This window comes from Mauremys mutica, chromosome 3 (genome assembly GCF_020497125.1).
Source record: "Mauremys mutica isolate MM-2020 ecotype Southern chromosome 3, ASM2049712v1, whole genome shotgun sequence".
NCBI lineage: Eukaryota > Metazoa > Chordata > Testudines > Geoemydidae > Mauremys > Mauremys mutica.
The window spans coordinates 90,099,577-90,127,028 of NC_059074.1; the positions used below are offsets into that span (position 1 = coordinate 90,099,577).

The following is a 27,452-nucleotide window of genomic DNA, read 5'->3' on the forward strand; positions in this document are numbered from 1 at the left end:
TGTGTGTGTGGGGGGGTGCGTGCGTGGGCATCCAATAATTCCTGAGCTATAAAAACTTCCTTCATTCTCCTCCTTTTTTTGGAGTTGTTTCCATAGATGTCCAGGTTCTTCATTACAAAAGAACAAGCTCCTGAATGCCTGTAAATGCACCTGGAAACAACGAAGCAGCACTATAGCTGCCTCCAGAGAAGGAGATGGAAAAAGGAGACGCTCTCAGGAATGACATCCACCAGAGGCTGTGGAATCCCCATCAGGGATGGTCTAGGTCTAGGTTTATTTGGTCCTGCTACAGCACCAGGGACTGGACTTGATGACTTGGAGGTCCCTACATTTTTATGATTCTGTGCTTAACCTTAATTACATAAGGAGTCCTACTGATTGCTGGATCAGGCCAGAGTTCTCAGTACCTTGCAGCATCAAGCCCTAGGATGTTTGTACTTGCAGATACTCTTTTGCAATCCTTTAATTTCAAGACAATTTTGATTTGGATAAAAAATACAGGTATTTAAGGCCAGATTTTTAAAGCTATTTACATGTGTAATTCCCAGTGAAATGAATGGGAGTTAGGTGCCTCAGACCGTTAGAAATCTGGCCCTCAGTCCATAAAGCAGTCTAGGATCTAAAACAGCACAGATATGGAAAGTCAAAGAAAGTGGGAACTACAAATGTTCCAGGAAGTACTTCCCCATAATGTAATTTCTACTGTGTATATTGCATTTTATGCCAAGCACACTGGAGTGTCTTAACCAGAGGAGGCCAAGATAAACAGTGATTTGTGCTTGGAGACTGAACCTCTTGTACCACTACAGCATACACATAATGGCTATTCCAGTTCCTCTCGAATTTAGATAACAAGCATCTCATATGTGCCATGAAGGATTTTTTTTCCTCCTTCAAAAATATCATCATTTGCTTAAAAGCTCATTAACACACTTAAACTTACTTTGAAGTTTTGACTTCTAGCCTCAAAACCCAATAAATTTAGAGTCAAGGTTTCTACTCCATTTTTATCTTACTCTCTCACAGCTGGAGGTGGTACAGTTCAGAGACAAGTACAGCACAGGCAGTGGCAGTTTCCTCTGCATCCAGATAACAAGCCAGGAGTGTGGCTCTAAAGCTAAGAAGATAAATTATTCTCTTTGCCCCTTTGATGATTGTCACCAAAGCAGTCTATAGTGTCTTTGTAATGTGGATAGCTATGCTGTACGAACGGGATTGAACCACCAATTTAATTTGCATAGGCCACTAATCAGTCATCCAGCAGCAGTGATTTTCAGTCCCGACAGACATTAGCTAGATTTGAAGCAGCACACTATACGGTTGGGGAAAACGGCACTGAGAAGACATTTTCATCTGCTAGGACACGTAGAACCATGGATTATTGATTATAGATCTTTCTTTCCACCTTCATTCAAAGAAAATTCATTCTTCTGCACCTCTTCTCAGAATTTTTGCTTTACTGTACTGAAAATGTGCACTATACAAACTCCCTATGCTTCCTAATGATTTGCATTTCTGTAACACTTCACGTGTTCGAAGCCCTGTATAAATATCAAGGAATAAAACCTCATAACATCGCTGTGAAATAGTTCCGTTTTATTATTCACATTTTACAGATGGGGGAAGTGAGGGAAAGAGAAGTGAAGTGACTTGCTCAAGGCCATGCAGCATAACTTCTTGTCACTTCTTGTTAGGGGATTAATCCTGCTGCTGCATAGGTCCTAGGGTACCACCAAGCAAGTGGACCCCCGTGGGAGTGGGATGAGCAGCCAGCAGAGCAGCATGCAATCCAAAGACAGCCCGCACACAAGGATCTGCCCATACAGCAGCAGACAGGGCCCCATTGTGCACTGATGCCCATGCCACAGAGGCACATGGCTTCAAAACAGTGCAGCAAGGGGGATTGTGTCTGGGGTCACCTCTCCATCTGGCTGAGATAGACACATCATGGGTTGGCCAACCTTCAGACACACTTCTCCAGCAGAGCTGCCTGGGCTTTGGGCCGTGGTGCTCGTGGTGCAACTGCTGGGTTCCTGCAGTTCCCTGTCTGCATGGTTGACCCCCTACACTTGCAGCCAGTAAGCACAGGGGAGCTTGATTTTGGATGGTGGGTGGGGAGTAGCTACTACCTCCTGGATCACAGTGCTGCAGAGGGTGTGGTTCCGTGTCCTGATTCTACCTCTTGCCACACCCCATCTGTCCTCTGAGCACTCCTGCAGAGCAGGTTGTGGGATGGTCAAGTGAGCATAGCTCTCCACATCAGGGGCAATTAGGGATCCTCAGTGATAGGGCCACCACACCATGCTGCGTGCTCCTGAGGATCCCATCTGTGCAGGTACCACTGGCAGGGTCCTGCACCACTGGCAGGATCAAGCCCTGCTCCTCCAAACCAAGCCCCCAAATCCTATGAAAGCCATATTTCTGAATAACTTTGGGCCTGAAGCAAAACCCGCTGAAGTCAGTGGGAGATCTGTTCCATCGATTTCAATGAGCTTTGGCTCAGGCAGGCCCTTGCTGCATTTGAGTAATGCTATTGAATGAAAGGGAGTTATTCCTGGGTGTTAAGTTACCCATGTGTGTTGGCAGGACTCGGGGTGGGGGACTCGCTGTCTTCACTTTAGAATCCTAATGTAAAGATTCTATTACTTATTATTTCAAGGGTATCCAAATGGGAGCAATGTATATAAAATTCTCATCAGCCAACATATTAAGAGGAAGCAAACATAGATACTTTTCTTATCCAGTGAACATAATTTGGAAAAAAAAAGTGCTAGAAGCTTTAGTTTTTTGTCAGCATCACCAGGTCAGGCTTTCAAGTTTAGTTGTAATCATCTGCTCTTAATCATTTATAGGGGCTTTGACAAGTACTTTAAAAATAGATTTTCTGTGTTTATTTTGTAATAATCTCTTAGAAGCCCAGAATTTTAACACCTCATTCTACTCGTTTAACAAACATTTTGGGCCAGACTTCAATGGAGTCACACACTAGCTGAGGATCTGGCTCTTTGTTTCAAAACAACTCTGCCCATATACTATGTTTTCTTTATTTCTCTTCTGTGTCCTCTATAACTAAATATATTTGCATGAAAACAGGCTATTGTAACAGCTATTTGATAAATAATGCAAGAGATGCCATTTAATAACTCTGTCTAACTCGTTCAATTATAATTATGGTCCCAATTGACTATCCATGCTTTTTAGTCAGTATATTCCATTTGGAAAACTTGTCAAACAGTTGGTTTGATTTCCAAATACAGAAAAGAATATTGACATCTTCTAATCCAAGGTCTTGCATCAGGGTCTGTTAACTTGATCTGTTGTACCCCTGCATTGTCCCATTCCCGGCATAGCCCCATTAGTCCTATCCATAGTACAAATACATTGTAAGAGACAGCCTCTGCCCTGCAGAGCTTACAACCGGACGTGAAATGAGACACACTAACTGACAAACAAAAGGAGGAGGGAGGACAAAGGTAACAAAAATAGGATTATATAGATCCACAGAAAAGCTATTGCACAACTTAATGGTTCCAAAATCTTTTCTTTTAAATTAAGAAATAAAATAAGCTATACTCAATGATGCGCAGCCTGTGGGCTGATCTCTGATTGCAGCTGTTTCAACTGGGGAATTTCAAAAAAATAAAGTCATAAAAACAATGACATTTTTCTTCTATTTTGCAAAAGCTTGTTTTTACACAAATCTAAATGTGGGCCAAATTTCAGGCAACATTGTTGCCATAAGCCAGTGAGAAGCAGCTTTATAATATATCAGGGCCGCCAAACTTACTGACCCTCTGAGCCGCGTGCAATAAACTTCAGACATTCAAGAGTCGGGCACACCTGCCATGGCTCGGGCCTCTGCCCTGCGGCAGAGTGGTGGGGCTATGGGCTTCTACCCCACTCTTGCTGGAGCCCTGGAAGGCCCCTCCCACAGTGCTGAAGCCCTTAGGACCCCCTCTTCGCTGGGCAGAAGCCCCTAGTGTCCCCCCCCGCAGGGGACAAGCCCCAAGCTCCCCTTCCCCAGTCTGGTAGGCGGAGAATGGGGGCTTTGGGGGGGTTAACAGTAAAAGAGCCACATGTGGCTGCTCCTAAGCCGCAGATGGCCACTCCTGTAATATATGAAATAGCACATCATTGCTCTCTTTCGAGCATGATTGCATGTGTGCCAAAATTTCATTTTAAAATAACTTCTCATCTGATTACATGTCCAATTAACCTAGTTCATATGAAATACTCAAGGGGCTTTAAAATTCAGTAATTCTTGATCAAAGAACTCCCATGTCACCGGGTTACTATTCTGTTATATATAATTAATCCCCTTGCAATATTTTCCAGTATTTTTAGTCATTACAGTTTTTTAAATAAAACCTCAGATGACATCTCTAATTTTGACAAGAGACACATGCTTGCGAGGTACTTAACCTGAAAATAAACCTATCAGATCACTCGTCATTATCAGAGGCACAGTTCACACCTTCAGGACTGCTGAAAGTATGGCAGAGTACAGGGTATTTTCCTTTGCTTATTTCTTCATCTGCACGTGGTGCCTTCTCTTCTTTCCTCTGACTGAAGGAATCAGATTTCACCCAGCTCATTTGAATCTCTGTTTTCTTGATCTTGGTTGCTTTCTGTGACTAGTACCAAATAGTTTAAGCCTTCGATGTTCCTGGTTTCCATTAAAGCAGCTGAAAAAGTACTTTCTGAATCTGTACGTGGAGCATCACCATCTGCATCTGAAAGAAAGGCTGCTGTTTTACTACCAATTCAAATGCAATATTAGAAGGCAAAGAGAGTCAAGCAGCAGGTCGAGAAAGTGAATCTAGCGACCACAGAAGGAATGACAGCTTGCATTTATTCTCTGCTGCAGCATGCCGGGATTATATCTTGAACCAAAAAAATTCATCAGCACTCATGCTGAAAAGGACAGTAATACAGTTATAAATAAGTGATTTGCCTATCCTGGTAGGAAAGACTGTGTGCATATGGCAAGAATGTTTGTAACCTCTTGGACCCAACTTCTAACCAAAACTGTCCCACCATCTAGACAGGTTCTTGCCTACTGGCTAAAGGTCAAGTAAAGTATAGATTGATGCATTCTCTACCGTGCTTCTAGGGGAAGAGACATATAACCTAATAGGTTTTGTCCATTTCTGACTTTAATTTACAGTTTTTATTCTAATTTTGTATTGCTTACATTTGCACATGTGCCCAGACCAGTGATGGGCATATCTTTTAAAACCTGAAAAATAACTGAATAACTAAAAGGCTCGAGTTATCATTGCTGTTATTCTATGTATTTATTCTTAGTAACACATACCTTTTTTATTAGATACCTACTTACTTTATTTCGTTACTGGAAAATGAAGCATATGATACCCAGGTTCATCTATATGAAAATGAAGCATGTGACATCCAGGTTTATCTACACTTCGGAACCATAAACATTGTGCTGTTCTACCCAGAGGACATTTAATTATTTATGTTGATTCACCAGCTTTTTTTTTTTATCCTTCTCTGTACTATGAAGAACTCAGAAGTGAGTCGGGTCCACATGATACAGTCAATTCGGAAAGATTATCAGAAAAAAGAAGTTTAATTTAAGAACCCTATTGAGAGGAGGGACGTTTGGAGACAGATCAAACTATGCTGATGTACTGTGATGACTGACGGCTAAGAACAATCATTTGATACACTCTTTGTCAGTTCAGGGTCATTATGGCAATATTTAGTAAGCCAATCCCCATCGAGATTTCACCCACCAGCGCAGCTCTTTGTATTTGCTTTTTGCTTAATAGAGCACCTAATGGAAACCTCAGGGGCAAGCTGCCCTGGAATAGGCATGTTGGCTACATACCAAGGGCATATTCTCAACAAACTCTTAAGAGGGAAACTTTAAAATAAGGACTTCCAAGTAAAACCAGGTATTTACGGACCAGACATATGCCGGGTGACCAGCCTAAGTATAGAACACTAGAGGAGCATTCGGATTTGTTTCCTGTATAAGTATCTGGAGCTGATGAGGTGATGGTTACAGAAATGTGAGCATGAAGTCACTGTGATATTTTTACCAGATATATAGATACATTACTAATTCTTTCCCCATCAGTCCTGAAGGATCACAGAATATACAAAATATTATTTTCTGCTTAGCCGACATGCCACTGTGACTCCCATTAAAGGGGGAGGGGAAGACATCTTGCAACTAACTTCTTGCCTTGTTTTTAATCTTTCAGCTTTGGAGACAAAATAAGAAGCAACACTATTTTGCAGAAGCATTCAATATAATGTACAAAGCCAGGGAAACAATACAACCCTGTTAAATGTACCTTACCTTTATGACATGGCAGCAACTAGTTACAAAACCACTACAGAACTGATGCTTTGCACTGTTTACACATTGAAGTTTTACACATGGGTAAATGTGTATGCTCTTTCCATTTGCTTCTATTTATTCTTCTGTTGGCATAACATTCCAAATGAAGACACCAATGAATCATAGAATATTAGGGTTGGAAGGGATCTCAGGAGGTCATCTAGTCCCATCCCCTGCTTAAAGCAGGACCAATCCCCAGATTTTTACCCCAGTTCCCCAAATGGCCCCCTCAAAAGATTGAGCTCACAACCCTGGGTTTAGCAGGCCAATGCTCAAACCGCTGAGCTATCCCCCCTGCCTGTGTACCTTATACACTAATGTACAAGCTGAGAAATATATGCTAAGATGTCAAGTTTTTGAGTACAGTGGTCACCTTTTGCATAGGTCAGCATAGCAAGGCAAGAAAAGCTAACCTGGATCATTACAGGAGACCAGCAGAGGATACACAGATGAACAATTACGGAAAAGTCATGGCTGGTTAGGAAAGCCTCAGGAAATTAGAGAAAAGGTTGTGAGCACCCAAAGCAGCACTAAGGGCCAGAAAAGCCATAGACCAGCATCTGAGCTGAGTTTGGATAAGCCTTGGGAGGCAACAGAAAACTGCTAGGTTCTCAAGGGAACAAAGGGACATTTTGGTGGGGGGCTGGTTTATACCTGGGCCTTGTCAGATTTTTTTGTTAGTTTCAACATTGCTAACATTAGATGTTTGACTTATACCCAGGCTAGGTTATATGTGAGTACATGCAGCCATTAAATCTTGCTTTGTGATCCCTTCAGATTTCACATGCAAAGCCTGGTTGAGCCAGTTAAACGCTCAAATGGGAGACCTCCAAGCAACGTCTGAATGCTATAAGCAATGGTGTGGGTGATTCACCAGGGGGTGCTTACTCCCTTAGCACTTTTCCCAAGAAAAGCATTGTTAAACGCAATGCCTTGGCCAAACTGCAGCTGAATTAATTTCACTGGGACTCTCCTAATTCACCCTTCACTTTCCAATGCCAAATTTCTGCAGTATTCTTCAGTTACCTCCTGTTTTAAATTGATATGCAGTGTTGTTCAGTGCTGCTAAATAGCTACTGCATTCCACCCCAGTGGTGGGAGATGCAATCTCTAGGCATATTCCCTAACTACCTTGTGGAGTATTGTGCAATTAGTTCATGTTAATAAATGTTCTGAGATCTGGTGTGGAAAGGTGCAAATTGTTATAATGCTTATATAAATAGCTTCAGTGTACTTTCAGTATAGTTTTATTTAAAGAAACTTTTGATATCCTTTATTTTCAGAGATGGCAAATTATAAGAGGAAATCAATCAATGGAAGGGGTGATTGGTGACAATGGAGCAAACAGAACATTTTTAAAGCTGGTCTAGAAATGTTACTTTTTTCATTAAAAATATTTTAGGGCCCAGATCCTGAGCTGCTGCAAATCAGTGGAGCTATATCAATTTACACCAGCTAAGTATCTAGACCTAGCTGTTAATGATTTTGTAATAAAGACGCAACACAAACCTGTCTGATATCGTACAGTTTTTATATGGTGAATAGCACTGTTTCCCCAAATGAAAGTTACTTTTCTGTTTTCTTTTTAATAATTATTTAAGCTAACATCTCTTGCCCACCACCTCTATGCACATCAAACTATTCATATATTGGGGAGCAAAAGATGCTTCTGGGGATAGCTTAAAGTTGAGTATATTCCAGACAAGTATTCAGTCACATATCTTTATTCAAGAAATATTAAGGGTAAGAATTTGGTTACTGGGCCCTGGATTTCTCAGTCTCAGACATGTAGGATAGTATGAAGGGGTATTTCCTACAGATAAAGTATTATGCTGATACCTATGGACTACCTGAAGGTGCAGGTACTGTATTTCAGTAACAAGTATTAACAGAACAAAAATATATCTGTTATAATACTTCACGCCGTATTATATATCAGTGGAGATGCATCTGTGTCTCCTGTCTAATCAAGCATATAATCTCACTAAGCTTTGCTATTCTGTCATCCTAAGGATGCTAAAAGTGAGAATTTTGCTTTGTCAAGGTCCAGCTGTGCTGTGCACACATTTACATAGCGTTTAAAAAATAAAAGCAACACTTAAAAAGTTTAAGTCCATTTTTCAAAGCGATGTTTATCAAGAGAAATCTCTGTATGCAAGAAACACTCTTGGTAAACACAGTGTGGGCCACACTCAAAGCAGGGATCCATGCAGACTGGTTTGTTAGACTAAAATGTATTATCATCTAACAACTCCTAGCAAGGATCAGGGCCCCATTGTGCTAGACACTGTATATACATGTAATGCAGAGGACAATTTCTTCTCCTGCTTTATAATGACATTATAATTATTACTTTTTGTATTTTTTCAAAATCTAAAGGAAGGTGTGATTGTTGTTTCCCTAACCAAGTAGTACCCATTATTTGCTCTCTCTGAAACGAAATAGTAATTGGCAAGGAAACAAAGATGAAATGACCGTTCTGTGCTGTACTGTTTTTGCATGCAGCGTTGTAGCCACCCACCTCTAAAGCAAAGGGGCTCAAAATAAGAGCCTGCTGAAATCAATAGGAGTCCTTCCATTGACTTCATTTGGCTTTAGGTCAGACACTAACTGAACTAACTGCAACAGAGAATAATGGAATTTCAGAAGCCTGCACTGAAGGCCAGATACAAGGTTTAGGTGATGTAGTTTATTAGCACACCTGTTTTAGAGAAACTTCTGCTTCTCCACGTGATTTACCTAAACACAGGCAAGTGTGCAGAATAGCAGGTAAGAGTGATTGGTTTTAACAAGGTACGTGAGTTGAAAACCATTACTAGTCATCTAGCAGATGCTATGCTCTCTAATCCCAGATTTCAACACTGAAGAGAAGTTTAAATAGATCTGATCATTCCTCTGACCAACAGAGAATTCAGGGGGGGAAAAAGACTCAGGTTAGTTTACTACTCCTTTTTTTTTTCTTCTTTTCCAAAATATGAATTCAGCATTTAAGAATGGTGGCAGCTTGCCAGCTCTAAAGAGAGAAAATAATATAGCCCAAAATAATATACCATGAACAGTGGCACTGCCACCTTCTTCAAACTTCCCCACCCTTGTGCTTTATGCCTGATGTGTCTGGAGGGACCATTTCTATAAGTGACAGAGTAGCAGAGGCTCAGACTGGCGCTTTGAGCAACTAGAGATTTGCTTGATACATCCAGCTGGAGCAAGAAGTGGACACTGAGTAGTGCACTGATCAAAACTAGTGCTGCCGAGAGGACAGACAGATACTTAGATCTTTAATTACCTTCTATTCAATACTCAGACAAAGTACATTCACCTGCCCCAAAAAAGCCTAGCACATCTGTCCAATGTTTTTGAACATTAACATTTGGTAGACATGCCTGGTCTGTTGAGCGTGTACACAGGGATTTCACTCCATTTAATAAGATCACTAGAAAAGACCTAGGGGGTTGTAATGATGCTCACTCTGTAATATAGTAGAGCCCTGGAAAATAGATCTGCTGACAATATTCCATTACAGTGTCTCTGTAAGCAAAAGCCAACTTTTGTAATGATTGTTTTGTTTCTGGCAAGGATTTGTAAACTTGTTAAAATGTCCTAAATAAATAAATAACCAGCTAGTCCTGCCAGGTCTAAAAGGCAGGGAGCTGATCAGCTCACTCAGCTTTGCTAAGTATCCAATCCAGCAGACTGAGACATTGGCAAACCTGCAATTGCACTTGCAGGCATAAACTCCATGCTTGCATCCACAAATGAAGCAGCTTTTTCTGCAGGTGTGGGGACATCTATACAGTTGGATTGGGAGATAGGTCAGGCATCCAACAGCTATCCTCTTCCTCGCTGTTCCTCTTCTTTGAGCTCTCCTTTCTCCTCCTCCCCTGATTAATTTCGTGCCCTGCAGATTGGGGAACTTTGGCATAGAACCTTGTCTCCTGAACGTGTCTGTTTTAGATATCATCCTTCAATATAGCTGCATATTAAGAGACTAGATATTTGCTGGGGTCTTTATGTCATTCACACTTCTCTATTACATACATTCTGATTTCTCCTAAGAGTCAGGGGTTATAAAGCAGGACTCATCTATCTCCTTCCCCAACAGCAGGCTTCTCTTTAGAGCCTACACTGTGCCCTTCACCGTGGTACCTGCATGCCTAATGTCCTCAATGTCCTTAGGGTGTATGTGCATTGCAGCCAGGACTGGGAATGGCAGGTTGTGTAGATATACCTGCGCTAGCTGCACTAAAAATAGAAGTGAGGATGTTACAGCCCAGGCTTCAGCATGGGCAACACAAGCCCTCCTGACACCTCTGGATACATATTTGTTTGTGCATCTCATGTGAGTACATCTGCATGAGCTTCCCTCCACAGCCCCGGCTGTAGGGTTGATATAGTGCCATTACAACTTCAGAGAGAAGTTCTCCTGTCAGTGCAATGTGCAGGTAGGTCTCCTGATTTTCCATGGATCTCTGTGCCCAAGATCAGTTCAAACAGTTATCTGTCTGCAGTGTAAATCCCCTGAAATAGAATTAACCCAAATATTGCCTCCATATGTGGGGCTGATTTAAGCAAGAGGTGACAATTCAATTCGGGCTTCCAAACTAAAACGAGCACTCCTTAATTACTTTGTTGTAAATTGTTTTGGGCAGGGAAAGTGTCTCGGTCTATGAATGTCAAATGCTCCATAATAGCCAGGTGATTTCTAATAAGAATAATCCTGAGTTTACACATGCTATCATTTTAGCTGTGACTCAATGAAGCACATTTATGTTAGCGCTGGTAAGACCAAGGCCAAACCAAATAATCCAAAGGTCTGTTCCACGATGAATTATCCAAGACCTGTTTTCCAAAAATGTTACATGACTGTTGGCCTTTGTGTGTAATGAAATTCCTGTTACAAACCTCCACCCAAGAAATGCTCACTGTCACCAAGAGATTTAGTTCCAAGAGAAAGAGTCGCATGCCGAGGGAAGCAAAGTGATAGGCCTAATAATAATAATACCTAGCCTTACTTGGAGTTTACATCTTCCAAATGCTCTAGAATTCTTACCTAACTGATTCTCCCAACACCGCAGGAGGTAGGTCAGAGTTAGTATCACCATTTTATAGATGGTCTAACTAAGGCACACTAGATTTTCTAGGATCTCCCCCAGTGTATTAACACTGGTGCAGCTCCACCAGCAGGTAGCAAGAGAGAATGCACTTGTGTACACAGGGCACTGGCATTTTTACCATCAGGGCATCTAACCCTACTCAGAACAGGCAAAGATGACCCAGTAAAGCTGCTTGCTGTCACCAGTGCCCTGCTTACACTTGTACTTCCACCATTGCTACCCACCAATGGAGCTGCAATGCTGGTAGCTGTTGTGTATTTGGTTGTCATGGTTTTTGTTGCTATGGCAACTGAGTTAGATTATTATGGGTTAGCTCAGCCAGCTTCAGCCGGCTGAGTGAGTTCTCTGAGTCTGTAAATAAAATGGTGGTTTTGTTAGCTGTCTGCTGTCAGGCCTCAAGTGATTTCTTCCTAAACCGGCTGCCCCCAAGGATATAACAGTAGCACAGTAGTGGAAGATTTCCCACCAACAGATAGTGTAAACTGGCTTAAAATGTTAGTGGCCTCCTTCACAAAGGTGCTGAGCAGTCACAGTTCCCACTGATTTCAACATATATTATAGCCAAGACTGGTAGCACCACCTATTATTAAGATTGTCCAGCACTTCTCCCAATAAGACTGTTTTTCAGCTGCATATAATTTTGCCAAACTTCATCTGTTTGGGCTGAAATTTCCCATGCTGGGTGTCTGCCTCAGGCTGAATTGTTTTGGAAAATTTCAGCCAAAATGGATGAGCCATTTCATCTCTGCACACTTAATTCACCCCCCTTGTACGTATGTGCATTATGTGCATTGTGCATTATGACTATGGTAATGATCTCAATAATACGAATACCTCACCCTTTCTTTTGGTGATCTCCTCTGCAATTTACAAATGTCATCCAATGAATGTCCACAAGCCCACTGTGAAGGAGATAAGTGTAACTGGGGAATTTCAGGTAAAGAAGTCACTAAGGGTATCAGTGTCTGTCTGAGCTTGTATTACAATGAATTCCTGAATCCTCGTCTTTTTCTCAGACCACTAGAACACACTGCTCTCCCACTGCTCATAACCTTGGACACTGTTTCACGTGAGATAGCATTTTCTGGCTGAAAAACTCATGGGCCAGAATCTGATCTAATTTACACTAGATGAAATCTGGAGTAACTCCCTTAATGCCAATGGAGTTACCTCAAATTTGTACCAATGTGAGATCGCAATTTGGCCCATTTAAACAAAATATTTTTCACGTCTAATCATCTGCAACATTATTTTTTTGTAACTACATCACTGTTTTACAGCTACATGAGCATTTACATATTCTGCTTTGTACTAGCCTATACAGAATGCCAGTTATAGAGACAGGGATAAGTTACTAACTAAAAGCTAAGTTGTAAATAATATGGAACCAAAGCATGATAAAGAACAATAGAAGGAAAAACTGAACTACAATGTTGTCTATTTTAAATTATCCTGTACCTTTTCAACAGGGGAAACAAGTGTGACTGAAGGCATTGTCTCAAACTCACCTTCAAAGGCATGGTTGAGGACTCCAGTAGAAAGCATTAAGTCCTCAAGCTGGGGAGTGCAGCACATAGGAGAGTTTCTCAGTTCTTGCAGTTGGTCCTGAATATAACAGAACATAGGCCTATTGTGAGGTTCTTGGGCCCAGCACTTTGTCATTAAATCCCATCTAGAAAAAATAAATGAAATAATAAAAGAATTAACTCTAATGTAATCATAACCACAATTGTAACAAAGCTATGTTAGTGGATCATTAAATCCTCACCATCAACAGCTTTGAGGGCCAGAACTTCAGCTGAGGTAAACTGGCATATCTCCATTGACTCTAATGAGTCTATGGTCACAGAATTCTAATAGATTAGTGAGGCATGATTTCCCTTTACAAAAGCCATGTTGACTCTTCCCCAGCCTATTGCGTTCATCTATGTGTTCCGTGTTGACTCTTTCCCAGCCTATTGCGTTCATCTATGTGTTCATTAATGAACACATAGATGAACGCAATAGGCTGGGGAAGAGTCAACACGGCTTTTGTAAAGGGAAATCATGCCTCACTAATCTATTAGAATTCTCTAAGGGTGTCAACAAGCACGTGGACAAGGGTGGTCCAATGGATATAGTGTACTTGGACTTTCAGAAAGCCTTTGACAAAGTACCTCACCAAAGGCTTATAAGCAAAAGTAAGAAGTCATGGGATAAGAGGGAAGGTCCTCTCATGGATCAGTAACCGGTTAAAAGATAGGAAACAAAGGGTAGAATAAATGGCCAGTTTTCACAATGAAGAGAGGTACATAGTGGGGTCCCCACCGAAGATCTGTACTGGGACCAGTGCTGTTCAACATATTCATAAATGTTCTGGAAAAGGGGGTAAACAGTGAGGTGGCAAAATTTGCAAATGATACAAAATTACTCAAGATAGTTAATATCTGTGTCTGTTTTTTATTTAATCAAGCCTTTTACTGGGGAGGAACTCTCAATATTGGCCAGTTACAAGTACAACTGCTTAGTTACACACATAATCAAAAATGTTTCTTCACCAAACTCAGCAGAAGGACTTTCATGGGTAGTGAGGGGTTATGTGCGGAAACTATGGCCTCATCTACATTCAGGGACAGCCATAATTCAGCTATTGGGGTAGCTATGCTGGTACAGATTCCTACATGTAGACAAGGGCCTTTTAGGATTTGCATTGATTTAGCTCAATTGTTCAAACCTTGGTTTGCCTTTGTCTACACTTAGGGGTTCACACCAGTGTAGCTATGCCAACTGATGGCCATCAATTGCTATATCAGGGCTTTGAGTATCGATAAAGTCAATATTTACTTAAGTGTAAATGCTTGTAGGTCACAGAGTCCCTGTCCCAACTCACTACTAGAATTTACCCACTCCACTCCTACAGGGAAAGTGGATTATTATCTTCCTGGATTAACATTTTGATAAACAAATAGGCAGGGGGGACATTCACATTCTCCTCCCTACCCACACAGTTCCTGCCCCTTTAAGGCCTTTTATGTTGTAAGGCTTCATGTGAGTTCTACTTGTCCCTGCAGTGAAAGCCTACCACAAATTCCTAAACACTTCTTAATTGAAGTTGTTTGGCCTTTGAACCCTCTTCCTATCGGTGATGGTTTGTTTTGTAAAATGACAGTGAGCGAGCTGAAGTGCAGAGGAGACGATTAATGACTGCTGATGTCCAATGCAGGTTCAAAACCATGTAGAGGGAAGCAGGAATGCCAAGAATCTAGGCAGTCCATTAATAACTGAGCAAAGCAGCAACAAGCGATTTACTTTACTGACAGAATCGGCGTGCAGGTGCTGAGTGGTTGGCCACTGAGATAAACGAAGGTACAAGACTCAAAGAGCTAATTCAGACTCCTAGCTTTTAAAGACCAGGTTATTGATCTTAGGCCCTGATCCTACAAGTTACAACACGTGAATGACCCCCACTACCTCCGTGCAGTCCCCCTGAAGTATGGATCTCTGCAGGGGTCCACATTGTAAATTGCAGGACTGATGCCTTAGAGGGTTACTTCAGCTAAAATAGATTTTCCTTGTTCCTTTTGAAGGCCTACTTAATCTTTATCAAGGCAACATAGAGCCTTGAATAACTTCCTACTAGAAATAAATTTCATGCCATGTGTTCGTTAAATACTCTCCACGAATGATCCATTAAACTCATGTTGCTACTCACTAACCCCCCTGCCATAGAGGGGAGGGCTCACCAATTCTTCCCAAGCCACTTCTAGATGTTTGTGGGACTTTTACACCAGCAGGGATCTAGTATGTCAACTGGTCTCTCCTTCCATTTTTTTGACTCAATGCCAAATGCCCTGCTGTGACTACTTAGATGATATAGCAACTTTGAATATAAGTCCTCCTCCGAAAGTTTAAAGGGTTAAATGGATTTGCTCCATCTCCCCCAAGAAACAGGCATATTGAGCCACTCTGCACATCAGTCTTTTTTTAAAAACTGCATTTGAATTTAGTGCTTAAGATATCTATGGATAAAAAAAGCACCTTTCCAGGCTAAGTACAGAACAGTCAGAGGAAGAAGAAGAAGAAACTTCTCTCTTCCCACTTTGCCTCAACCCTTTCTCTGTAGAGAGCACTTCTAGGGTGAGGGGGTGCCTGGTCTCCATACACATTCTATCTATGGCCGGTTTTCTAAAATTGCCAACAAGGGTGCTAACCATGACATAGGCACCTGCACACTAGGCACTAGACTGAGACTAAATTTCTTAAAGCCATCATGACTTCTAGTGACTACTGAACTGGTCGTAGTCAAACCTGTGACCTATGTAAGTGAAAGGCTGCATAGGCCATTACCAATCATACATCTTATGTTTAAGATGTGACACATTCTGTTAGTGGCAATAGAATGCACAGACTGAGAAAACCCAACTTCTGCACTCAAGTGGTTAAATTTAAGGGACAGAAGATGAACTTTCTGAAATCACCACTGAATTTGATTAGATATATCTCTTGCTACAAGATTTGTTCCTACTACTGAATGTCCAAATTATATCTTGGTTCCTGCATGTACAGTAACAAATACACACCATTTAATTTTAGGGCTGAATTTTCAGCCACAACCAAAGTTCTACACTCACAAACTGGGCCACTGGATGAGTAGATAGCCAGCTGGGGCAAGCAAATGCAGATTATTTTGTCTGCCAAAGAAAGAACACACTGAACGCTGCAGGGGAAAGCTACTGCATGTGCAAAAGGCCCCATGCAAAATGATGGGCAGGTGGACATGTGGCCCTCAGTGTCTCATTAATGTTCATGATACTAGTCAAACAAAATTAACTTACAGATCATCAGGACAATTGTTTGGCAACTCCAGCCTCCCTCCTGATTGTACATGATGTAATACATCAAGATTGGAGTAACCTGGATACGGCTGATGACCCAAGGTTAAAGTTTCCCAAACCAAGACTCCAAAAGCCCTGAGGAAGGCAAAGGGAGAATTTTAATGAGCTTAATGGATGTCAAAAATAGACAATTATATCTACTATTATTTAACCTAATTTTCTCTAACCTCTAAATAAGAAAAAACAGAGCGAAGAGGTTTTAATTTCATATGAAGCAGTTCACACATTCTTAACTGGGTCTCTAGAGCTCCTAGAAAAAACTAGGGGAACTAACCTATTTGCCACCTACCCTTCACGCACATTGGGATCAATCCTGTAAGGAACTGAGCACCCTCAACCTCCACTGACACCATGTAACATACAATTGTATCATATTTATTTAAGCAGCCTCTAGTGGTGTCAATGGGAGTTACACTTGCTTAATATCACTTGGGAGGCAGTCAGTACCTACAAGCTGGGGCCTGAACTTGAAGCACTATATATTTCTCTTATGTAAATAAAAAGAGTGAAAATAAAACGGCTGCAGTGACATACTGTTGAACATTCTAATTGTGCTGGTGCTAGGATCCAGACTGGGGGAAAGGTCGAATGAAGTATACTAAAAACTTAAGGTCATTGGGGAGCTCGGGGAAATAGTGCTAAGGAGAAAATGTTTGCCTCTGTGGAGGATGCGCTATTTAGTCTAATGGAAAGTGTAGTGGGAAGAATGTGATGTCAGCAGTCAGTTCACTGATCAAAAAAGCAAAATAGACACTTTGTGGACATCCATATAAATCTGTTTTGGTCATGTGACCCTAGTTACTTCCAGCTGGAAGAAATAAAGTGATATATACATGCAGGTGTTTGTCAGAAGGCGAGACCTTTTATCAACTCAGGAAAACATCAACCAAGCAGACATTATTTTCCTCAGTAAAAAAAATGACCAGAGATGGCACTCCAATAACACGCCATTGCTACTGCAAACTGATTTTTCCCTGCTTTAGTATTTATTACTTTTCCCACCTCTCTGTACCCCCAGGAACTTACCATACATCAGATCGGTTAGTAAACACACCATCAATAAGACTTTCAGGTGCCATCCATCTCACGGGGAGCAGCCCTTCTCCTCTTTTCCTGTAATAATCGTTTTTATAGACATCTCTGGCAAGTCCAAAATCTCCAATCTTCACTATTCGGGAGAGGCTGGTGTATTCCTTCACTGACACAAGGCAATTACGAGCTGCCAGGTCCCTAATATACAAACATAAACAATGATGGAATTGTGATCGTTTTTGCCAGGCAATCATTTTCAGTTTAGTTTATTTGTCCTTACAACTGTAGGTAACAACATGTAAGAACTACAAGGAAATTAATCCTGTACCTGTGAATGAAGTGCATTTTTTCTAAATAGACACAACCTTTGCAAATATCCAGACAGATAGACAGCAGGTCGGCCACTTTTAGCAAAGGACCTCGGAACTAAAAGAAAGAGAGGCATTGATTAGTAATGTCTTCCATCTTTACAAAGGCAGAACAAAAAGGACCTCTTGTTATGACAAAATGTATTGCTTTTCTCCTTTTGAGATTACCAGAGATTTTCAAAAGTGCAAAAAGCAGGGAGGTGCAAAATCTCTGTATATTACCAGGACAAACAACTCTGGGTATTCAAGAACAAGGGGCTTCTCTTTTATCTAAGTAATATCAGTGAGAGATAGCAAAACAAACCCTATTTGCTGACTCCAGAGTAAACATAATACTTACTGACGTCAATGGGAGATATATGTACCCTGTGGTGGGAGAATGGGGCCCCTGGAAATTATCCCCCACCTTTAAGGCATTATTGAGGACAGGTTAATTATGCAACAGCTAATCACTAAACACTCTCATCAGGCCGGAGACAAGCAACATTTCTGTAGTATGAATAAATAGCTAAGATCAGTATACTGGATCTGCACTAGGCATAGGAATGGAGGTGAAATAGGTTGTTGCTACAATGTCATAAAATCCTGGCTTTAAGTCATCCTTGCTAGTGACTTCATAATCCACGTTATTATTCCACATGCTAAATATGAATCACCCAAGATTAATCCCTCCTCCTCAGCCCTTCATTAGTTGGTTGATCTCCTAGCATATAAACTGTTTGAGACAGGGACAGTGTCTTCCTATATGTTTGAGAACTGCTTGTCCCATTATAGATGCTTCTGCAATACAAATAAAAAGGGAAAATATTATATTATCAGCCTTATTTATGCCTATTTGGGGTACATGATTTTACTAGGTAAACTCGATGGGCATTTTAGGACTAAAAAATGTTTTTTTAAAATACAGTCCTAGGCCTATTGGCAGATCAAGCTACTGCCACACAAAAGATCTGAAGTTGGTTATGAGCTCAGTGTTGAGTTCCTGGGCTGCTATGAAGAAGTCAGTCCAGAGACCCTCAGATGGAAAAAAAGGTTGGACAGACACAGGGCTTTTCATGGAGGGGAAAAGAGGAAAATGGTGGGATCCTTCAGGAATGCTAAAAATAAAACATACCTTTTGGAGTCCGCTGCCTACCTTTTGCCCTCTTGCTCTTCGTAAATAGCTGAGTAGATCTCCTCCTTCCATCAGTTCCAGGATAATGTACTGGGGTTCATTCAACAGGCAGACTCCAAGTAACTTCAGGATGTGGGGGTGATCAAATTTGCTGAAGAAAAGAAAACATATGTCAGAGGAAATATCCAAGAAAAATCATAGACTTTACTAGTTAACTAGACTGCACCCATTTCCAGCTACCAGTACTGTACTAAGCTGTTTCATCTCTAAAATCCTGTCTGCACCAATTGCAGGCTTTTGACCCTTGCAAAGTTCTGTATCTCCTCAACCTTAAAGAGAGCTCATGTATATATACCAAAAATGTAGCTTTATGTTATTCTATGGGGTAGGGTGGTTAGGCATGGACTCTTCAGAGTGTTTTAGGGTGACCAGATGTCCTGATTTTATAGGGACAGTCCCGATATTCAGGGCTTTGTCTTATAGAGGCACCTATTATTCCCCACCGTCCTGTCCCGATTTTTCACGCTTGCTATCCAGTCACCCTAGTGTTCCTAGAAAAAAGTACATGTGCAGAAGAAGAATACCCATGGGATTGTCTCCTCTTGAAGTTAATATGAACTGCAATCTGCCCTTGATATTCTGGAGATTTATTGTATTTATAGTGTTATTCGCAACATAAAATTAAATGAGAAAAAAAGGGGACATTTTACAATTACTATTATTAGAGCAGAATGACTCACCCAGAGAAATCCATTCCATGATACAGTCTGTGGGCAACATATCATCTTAGTGAAGAGGAGCTTCAGCAGCTTTGCCATAGCTTTGTGCTAGTGTAACCCCGACAGACCCTGGTCATCAGTGGGCAGGATCAAACCTGAGGCCTTTGGAGCTTAGTGCATGAGCCTCTATCGCATGAGCTAAAAGTCAACTGGCGTTAGCTAAGGCTGTAGAGCAGAATCATTTTTATCTCTCTCTCTTTAAATGGTCTCAGTGCTACTAGATGGGACAGAACACCACAACCTGGAGGTGTGTGGGTTACATACTTCCCCTAGCTGAGGAAGTGTGTCCCGAGCTTCAGAGACTTCCCAGTTGAAATCCTGGATGAGCCCCCACTTGTACCGCCAACATACCCCAATCATTGGCAGGCAGGATCGAATCTGGGGCCTCGGGAGCTGAGTGCATGAGCCTCATCTGCATGAGCTAAAAGCCAACTGGCTCTTAGCTAAGGCTGTAGAGCAGAATCATTTAACTCTCTCTCTTAAAATGGTCTCGGTGCCACTAGATGGGACAGAACACCACACCCAGGAGGTGTGTGGGTTACACAAGCTTGTAATGAATTTGGACTAACCAACAGTCTAAAGAAGACTCTGATTATGGCACAAGGTGTGTTGGCTGCACCAGACATTTCAACAGCTAACACCATGCTAAATATTGTGCACAAGTTCTGTTACCTAGGATCATCTGTACTGGAGAACTTATTGCTAGATGACAAGCTTAATTCTTGCATTGGCAGCTGCCATATTCAGACAACTAACCAAGGGTGTGTGAGATAACAGGAAACTAACACTGAACACCAAGATACACATCTAGCAGACATGCATTTTGAGCACATTGCTGTTGGGTGGCGAGGCCTGGACCACCTACCACAGACATGAAAGAAGGCTAAACATCTTCCACACACCTGCTGTCTTTGCTGTAGTCTAAATATCAAGTGGGAAACCAAAGTTCCTGACACTTGAGAAAGCAACATTGCCAAGTCTAATCACTCTTCTCAAACACAGATGTCTCCATTGGCTTGGTCATCTGCACCCGATGGAAGATGAACATAGTCCAAAGGATTTCCTACATGGAGAACTTGCAGATACCCTGAGGCCACTAGGCTGACCTAGGGTCAGGTACAAGGACATTTGCAAGAGGGACTTGAAAACTTTCAACATTGACACCATAAGCTGGGAAAGATGCAGCTAGCAACAGGCTGCTCTAGAGGCCTGCACTTTACCACAGAGTCAAAGAGCTGACAAGGGGTGGTTGTGAGAGAGGAAAGTGAAGACAGTGAATAGCAAAGTGCAGCAGTTCTCAAGTGCTAGTAATGAGTTGGCTTCGTCCTTTGGCCCTGTACCTTACACCTTCATTATCTGTGGCAAGGACTGTCACTCAAGAATTGGACTTTTTAGCCACTTTAGCCGAATGACACACAGTAACTGGACTTCTTTGGCACTCACACCATCATTTTTTGAGACAGATGGTTGCCATCGTATAGTCTTTAGGGGCAAATGACCATAGATTCGGGAGAGTTAGAGATGTAAAAGACCTATTAGGTTACCCAGCCCAACCACTTGCTTTTGCAGTATTGCTTCCTATAGTACATTTTCAAGGGAAATCTAAAACTGTATGAAGAATACTTGCAATCGCATCTGTTTGTATGCATAAACCCCATAAACAGACTTTTATGTGTCCAAACAAATAGGGATATTCTAGGGACATTATCACTCTAAAATCTAGTACATTTTAAAGACGGAATTAAAAGCAGATTCTGTCTATTTCTGTTTTTACAGTCACAATTTCTTGTGATTTAAAATGGTTTTCCAATGCTACGTGAAAGATTCCAAACAATCTGGGAAACTATACAGGGGATAGAGTAAAACTGACTTTAGTCAAAGTGTTGTCAAATGTAAACAAACAAATAAAACTGAGAAACGTTTTTCCTCTAACCTCTTTCAGTTCCAGGAATCTTAGGTGTTGCTTGTAACAATAGTAGGTAAAAACTTTTCAGTGAGAAGTGTGATTTTTAAGTTGACAGTTCCCTTCCCCTGCCTGGCACATACCTCTCAATCATACATAAACTCTGGCTCTCAAGAACAATAGTAAGAGTAGGAGCACCTGGTACTTCCCTTACAAGTCTCCAACAGTTTCTCCACAGAGCTGTCATTCTTTATCTCCCGAGATTTTGCAATATATTTTTGAACACAAGAGACTCAGTTACCAATATCCAATATCAAATGGTTGTTTGAAAACAGAATGTACCCCAAGTATTTTATCACTGGTGCATAATAATAGTAACAGAAGCCACGTATACTCCTTGTTTAAACACAACGGTGTGCATAGCATTACAGTCTGCACTGCAATATTCATTTAGACAGACAAGCAACAGAAAGGTAATATTTAGATAAAAAGCACATCAGGATTTTTAAATAGCTGCAATTATGTTGCCCAGTCAGTCCTTGGCTTCAATAATTTATGAGATCTAACTGATAAATATCAAGCATCTACCATTAGACTTCCTCGACAGCTAATGAAAATATCTCCCTTTTTCTAAGTGCCTCGCATGAAAATTCGATAGCAAATGAAACACACAAAAAAGTTCCTGGTTGAGTGAAGGTTAATGGAAGCAATTAATTTTTAAATTTTGTTTCGTATTCTACCTATCTCTAAGGCCTGGGTTACACTAGTGGGGGTGTTCGAACTAAGATACGCAACTTCAGCTACGCTATTCGCATACTGCACACAGTATTCAAGATGTGGGCGTACCATGGATTTATAGAAAGGCAATATGATATTTTCTGTCTAATCCCTTTCCTAATTATTCCCAACATTCTGTTAGCTTTTTTGATAGGATATTCTCAGAGAACTAACCACCATGACTCTGAGATCTCTTTCTTGAGTGGTAACAGCTAATTTAGGCCCATCTTTTATATGTATAGTTGGGATTATGTTTTCCAATGTGCATTATTTTGCATTTATCAAATATAGTTTTGTATCATCTGCAGATGTTGCCACCTCACTGTTTACCCCTTTTTCCATTGGTCCACATCTGCATGCTACGCCTCCTCATGCCACAAACCAAGGGCATAAATGGTGGTGCCAACAGTCTGCCCCTTCAGTACCTACTCCACCGCGAATCACATGAGGATCCAAATCAGAGGGGAAGGAGAGCAGGTCGGGAATACCCACAAGTACCACACATCTCAAAGAAATCCAGTTGTTATAAGGTACGTAACTTTCCTTGCTTCTTCTAGTGTTGGTCCCTATCTGTGTTCCCTCTAAGCTGCGCGGTCGGGCGGCTGCCCAGGAGTGATTCAGGTGCCACACACTTGATTAGCAGAGCTGCACACATCTGGCAGGCAGCAGCATGTGTTCATGTGCCCCTCCCCCCGCTGCTTTGTAGCCATGTTGCTCCTGCCCTCTGCCTTGGAGCCCCTGGCCAGCTGCTCCCGGGATCTTCCTGCTGGCTGTGCAGAGTGGGGGAAGGGGGAGGCACTAATATCAGGGTGTCCCCCTCCCTCTGTACCCCATCTCCGCAGAGCAGGGTAGGCGGGACAGGGATCAGGAGCAGAAGAGCTGCTGTGATCTGAGATCTGAACGAGTGGTGAGTGAGTGCCTTTAAAAGACAGTGCATGATCTCTCTGTCTTTGTCGCCACCTCTCTCTCACATACACATATTCTGTCTCTCCCTTCCCCCCCTGCCCATGTACCCCATCTCCACAGAGAGGGGAGCAGGGCACAGGAGCAGGAGAGCTGCTGTGGTCTGAATGAGCCTTTCCACCGTCAGCGAGGGTGCCTTAAAGAGACAGTGCATGGCGTCTCTCAGAGACTTCCCCAGCAGACAGTACACACACTGACGTGTGTGTGTGTGTGTGTGTGTCTTTTACCCTCACCTCCCAAAACATACTTGTATTATTGTTGTTGTTACTTCTTGGTACTTCCTGAAATGCACAGATACGCTGTAATTTTATTCTTTCAAAGTGTGTTATTTCAGTTTTTTGACTGGTCTATGCATTTCATCATTTTTATTTCTCTCTTACACTTAAATTTAATTCTTTGAGTAGTGAGTTCTAAAATGCCTAACTTGTCCTGGCTGGAGTAATTATCCCTATGGTAACTTTTTAAAACTATATATTCTATCTAGGTTTTTGGTTTCTACTGGTGGCGCACATAGGCACATACCTCGGTGCACATAACAAAATTTATGCCGCACATGGACGGAAAAAATTAGAGAGAACATTGGTTCTGTATTAACTGTGGGCAATTCCTAAAACATGTTTATTCTGGAGAAGGGTGTGAGAAGGTACCTGGTACCACAGACTGTGGGACTGCTGAACCAAAGGATGCAGCATCTGCCAAGGCATAAGTCAGAGCATAGTGCTGAGTCAATGTATGGACAGAGCTCCAAGTAGTTGCCCTGCAGATTTTGGAAAGAGGGACACCTTGCAGTGATTCTACGGGTAGCCTGTGCCCTATGTGAGTGACCTTTGATACAACATGGAGGAGGAGTAATTTCTGCAAGCTGTTAACGGAGGAGGATGCAGCCAGAGATTCACCTCAAGAATCTGTGGGACTATATGACCTTGCCCTGCATTCCAGCTCCTCAAAATGGCTTTGTCCAATCCAAGTAGAAAGACAGGGAAAGGCTTTCATCTAACATGTGTCATCTTCTTTCATCGCTCAGATGGGGCTTCAGGTGAAATACAGGTAGATGAATCATTTGATTTAGATGGAAATCTGACAGGACCATAAGAACAACCACAGGATCTAGGCCATCTTCATCAAATACAGGAAGAAGCATGAAGCCAAGGGGTCAAAGGACAGCCTCATAAGTGCTGCTAGTACTAAATTCAGATCCCTGGGAGGGAAAGATAGCAGAGGGAAAATACTAACAAAGCCTTTAAGGAATTGGACTGTCATGGGATAAGTGAAAACTGAGTAACTCTCTATTGGAGGGTGAAATGATAGCTATGAAATGAACCTTCAGTGAGCTGACTGGAAGTCTTGATATCTCAGGTGGCCAAGGTCTTCCAAATGGCCTTATCCAAGTCCAAGATGGCTTCATTCATGTATAAGGCCATCTTGGCAGGAGCTGCAGAGTGAAGGATGGCTAAAAGCTTTGCATGTAGCTCCTGCACTTCCTCCAATGGAATTTGAAGGGTGTCAGCTATCCTCCTAAGCAGTTTTTGGTATTGCCTGTAACGGTCAGGCAGAGTGGGGAAGACTAGCAATACCACCTCATCTGGGGATCAGGATGAAATCATAGAGTGTTCTGGCAGTACCAGCTGCTCCAGCTGCGCCTCTTGATATTCTGCCAGAACTTTCTCTCTAAATGCTGGAGGTTGAGGTTGATATCTGAAATATTATGATTCTGGGCCTGGTGGTAAGGATCCCATGCACCCTAATGCGACCACATAGGGTCGTACGGGTAAGGAGGTGGATCGTATGTTGGTACCAGTACACCTTTGGGGGTGAATATGGGTCCGGGGCAGGGGAGAGTCTCCATGAAGCCCTGTCAGGGCTAGACTCCTATAGGGAAGCCTTATTGTAACTGGTTTACCATCTCTTGTTCCTCCTCTGAGTAGAATTCTCCAATTTAAGAGGTGGGGCCATTGGTGTCACCTGGGTGAGGGTGGTATGGCTGGAGGTGGGGCAGGGACAGCATCCTGATATCATAGCTCTGTTGGAGGTGGGGTTGGGGAATGGATGGTGTTTCAATGTGTAACACCGACATAGATCCCGGTCGTCGGCAGGCAGGATCAAACCTGGGGCCTCTGGAGATTAGTGCATGAGCCTCTACCGCATAAACTAAAAGCCAACTGGCCCTTAGCTAAGGCTGTAGAGCAGACTCATTAATCTCTAAGTGGTCTTGGCCACTAGAGGGGACAGAACACCACACTCAGGAGGTGTGTGGGTTACAAATGTCCTGTACTAACATTGGTTACATGAGCATCAGGGACTCTGGATCCGGGTAGGTTGCCAGAACATCTTGAAGGGCAAATCTCAGTTGAGCTGGAAGAGAACTGGCTGGAGTCTTTGGTTTCAGGACTGATGGTGCAGGCTTAGGCGTGCAGTATGACACTGCCAGCATAGAGGGAGTGCACTGGCACTATCTTTGCATCACTCAGAGGACAGTTTTGGAACAGCAAAAGCTGCTGGTATCATCAATGTGTGTCCAATCTCACCATGAGTTCTAGGTGAACACTGTATGGGGCGCAGAGTCTTGCTCAAACCTGAGAGAGGAAGTGAAGCTGCTCTCCTATATGAGGACCTATGAACAGACTTCTCTCCTCTTTTGTGTTCCTTACCCTTGTCATGCTTCCACTTGGTCTTTCAGCTTGGTGGGACGTTCTGCCACCGGAGCAGTGCTCAGCGGTTCAGGTGAAGAATTGGAGAATGGGATGGCCCTGGATCCGATCTAGGTCTCATGGTAGCTCTGTAAAGGGTTGGCAGACCTGTAACTCCCAGAGCCTGCCTGGTACAGGGGGAGACAAGTGACAAATCCCACACTTAGATAGAATGCATGACTCCCCCAAGCAGTGGAGGCTGGTATTGTGAGGGTCACTCAGAAGGAGATCTAGGGGCAGGCAAGGCAGATTGAAGCCAGGAACTCTGGGCATAGGGGAGACAGGGTGGGGGAAGAAACCTCCCGAACTCTAACTAAATTAGATTTAAGCTAACCAACTTTGTAAACATAAGAATGAAATAACTATTTACAATTATTTACAGGTAAAACATCGAGTGAAAGAAAAGAACACAGGTGGATTCTGTCCCAGACCACGGGTAGTAGAGGACAAATTAAAGAGGCGCACCCACACTGACTACTCATAGGGACCAGCACTCAAAGAAGGGAATGGATGCATTCAAAAGTCAGGAAATGCACATAAAACCTTAACTCCTCTCCTTTATGAAACTGCGTTTTGATAGTCTTTAATTACATAATCAGATACAAGCATAGGATCCTGTCTCATTCCACACTCAGTTCAGACAGTGCGTAAGGAATGAGCAAAGGAAATGTGACATTGATTTTTTAAAAAAACTTATGGAAACAGAAGCAAAGAGGGAGTATGCACACAATACAATTGCTATCTCTCTATTATAATTCAATAATATTATATTTTCTGTATGGGAAATTAAATTCCAAATGTTCCATACCAGCTTCTTATTGTGAGTGCCCAAATTTGAAGTTAGAGAATTGCAAGTGCTCAACGCCTCTGAAAATTAAGCCTTATTCATATTCCTAAGTGAAGTCTTTACCTCAAATCATGGCACATTCACTGGGGACTCCAGAGAACCTGGATTTCCAGCTCAAACACTGACCTCTTTGTGTAAATTCATTCTCAGAGGACATGTACATATATCATATATTTGAGCCCTGAATAGGTAAGGATATGTGACAACCTCTACTGGTGAATGTGTTAAAACCAACTTTCAACAAGGAATTAAAACTTTGGGGCCTATTCTTATCCTGATAAACTGGGGCTGTCAAACACCACCCCATTATTATTAATTATCACTATAGTTATTATTATATTAATTGGCTCAGAGGGAGGAGCAGTGAGGCTGCAACATTCCCAGTCCAAAGGTCCAGTCAATTCATGAAATTAGTGCAATAAACTTTCAATCTCCATCTACTATGCAAACAAATTTTGCAACTTCATTTTGATATGATTCATCAGGGATGCTTTAATTCTTCAGCAAAAATAAGAGACACAAAAGATACCCACAAACCCCATTCAGATGAAAGTGATTCTCTAATCCCTCCTGAAGGCCAGAGCCTTCATTTAGATCATTCTTGAAAGAAATTTTGTGGCA

General features: G+C 42.0%; 1 protein-coding gene across 1 annotated transcript in view; it reads right to left on the minus strand.

The window, feature by feature from the left end:
* Nucleotides 1–1,588: 1,588 nt before the first annotated feature.
* The window catches only part of ROS1 (ROS proto-oncogene 1, receptor tyrosine kinase), a 96,549-nt gene continuing 70,685 nt past the window's right edge, over nt 1,589–27,452 (minus strand). Inside the window, exons 37-42 of the mRNA XM_045010300.1 lie at nt 18,897–19,026; nt 17,722–17,819; nt 17,388–17,591; nt 16,302–16,436; nt 12,996–13,159; nt 1,589–4,733 (exon numbers count right to left, since the gene is read on the minus strand). Of these exons, the coding sequence (XP_044866235.1) occupies nt 4,576–4,733; nt 12,996–13,159; nt 16,302–16,436; nt 17,388–17,591; nt 17,722–17,819; nt 18,897–19,026 (889 nt within the window). The 3' untranslated portion in view covers nt 1,589–4,575. The remainder of the gene's footprint in view (nt 4,734–12,995; nt 13,160–16,301; nt 16,437–17,387; nt 17,592–17,721; nt 17,820–18,896; nt 19,027–27,452) is intronic.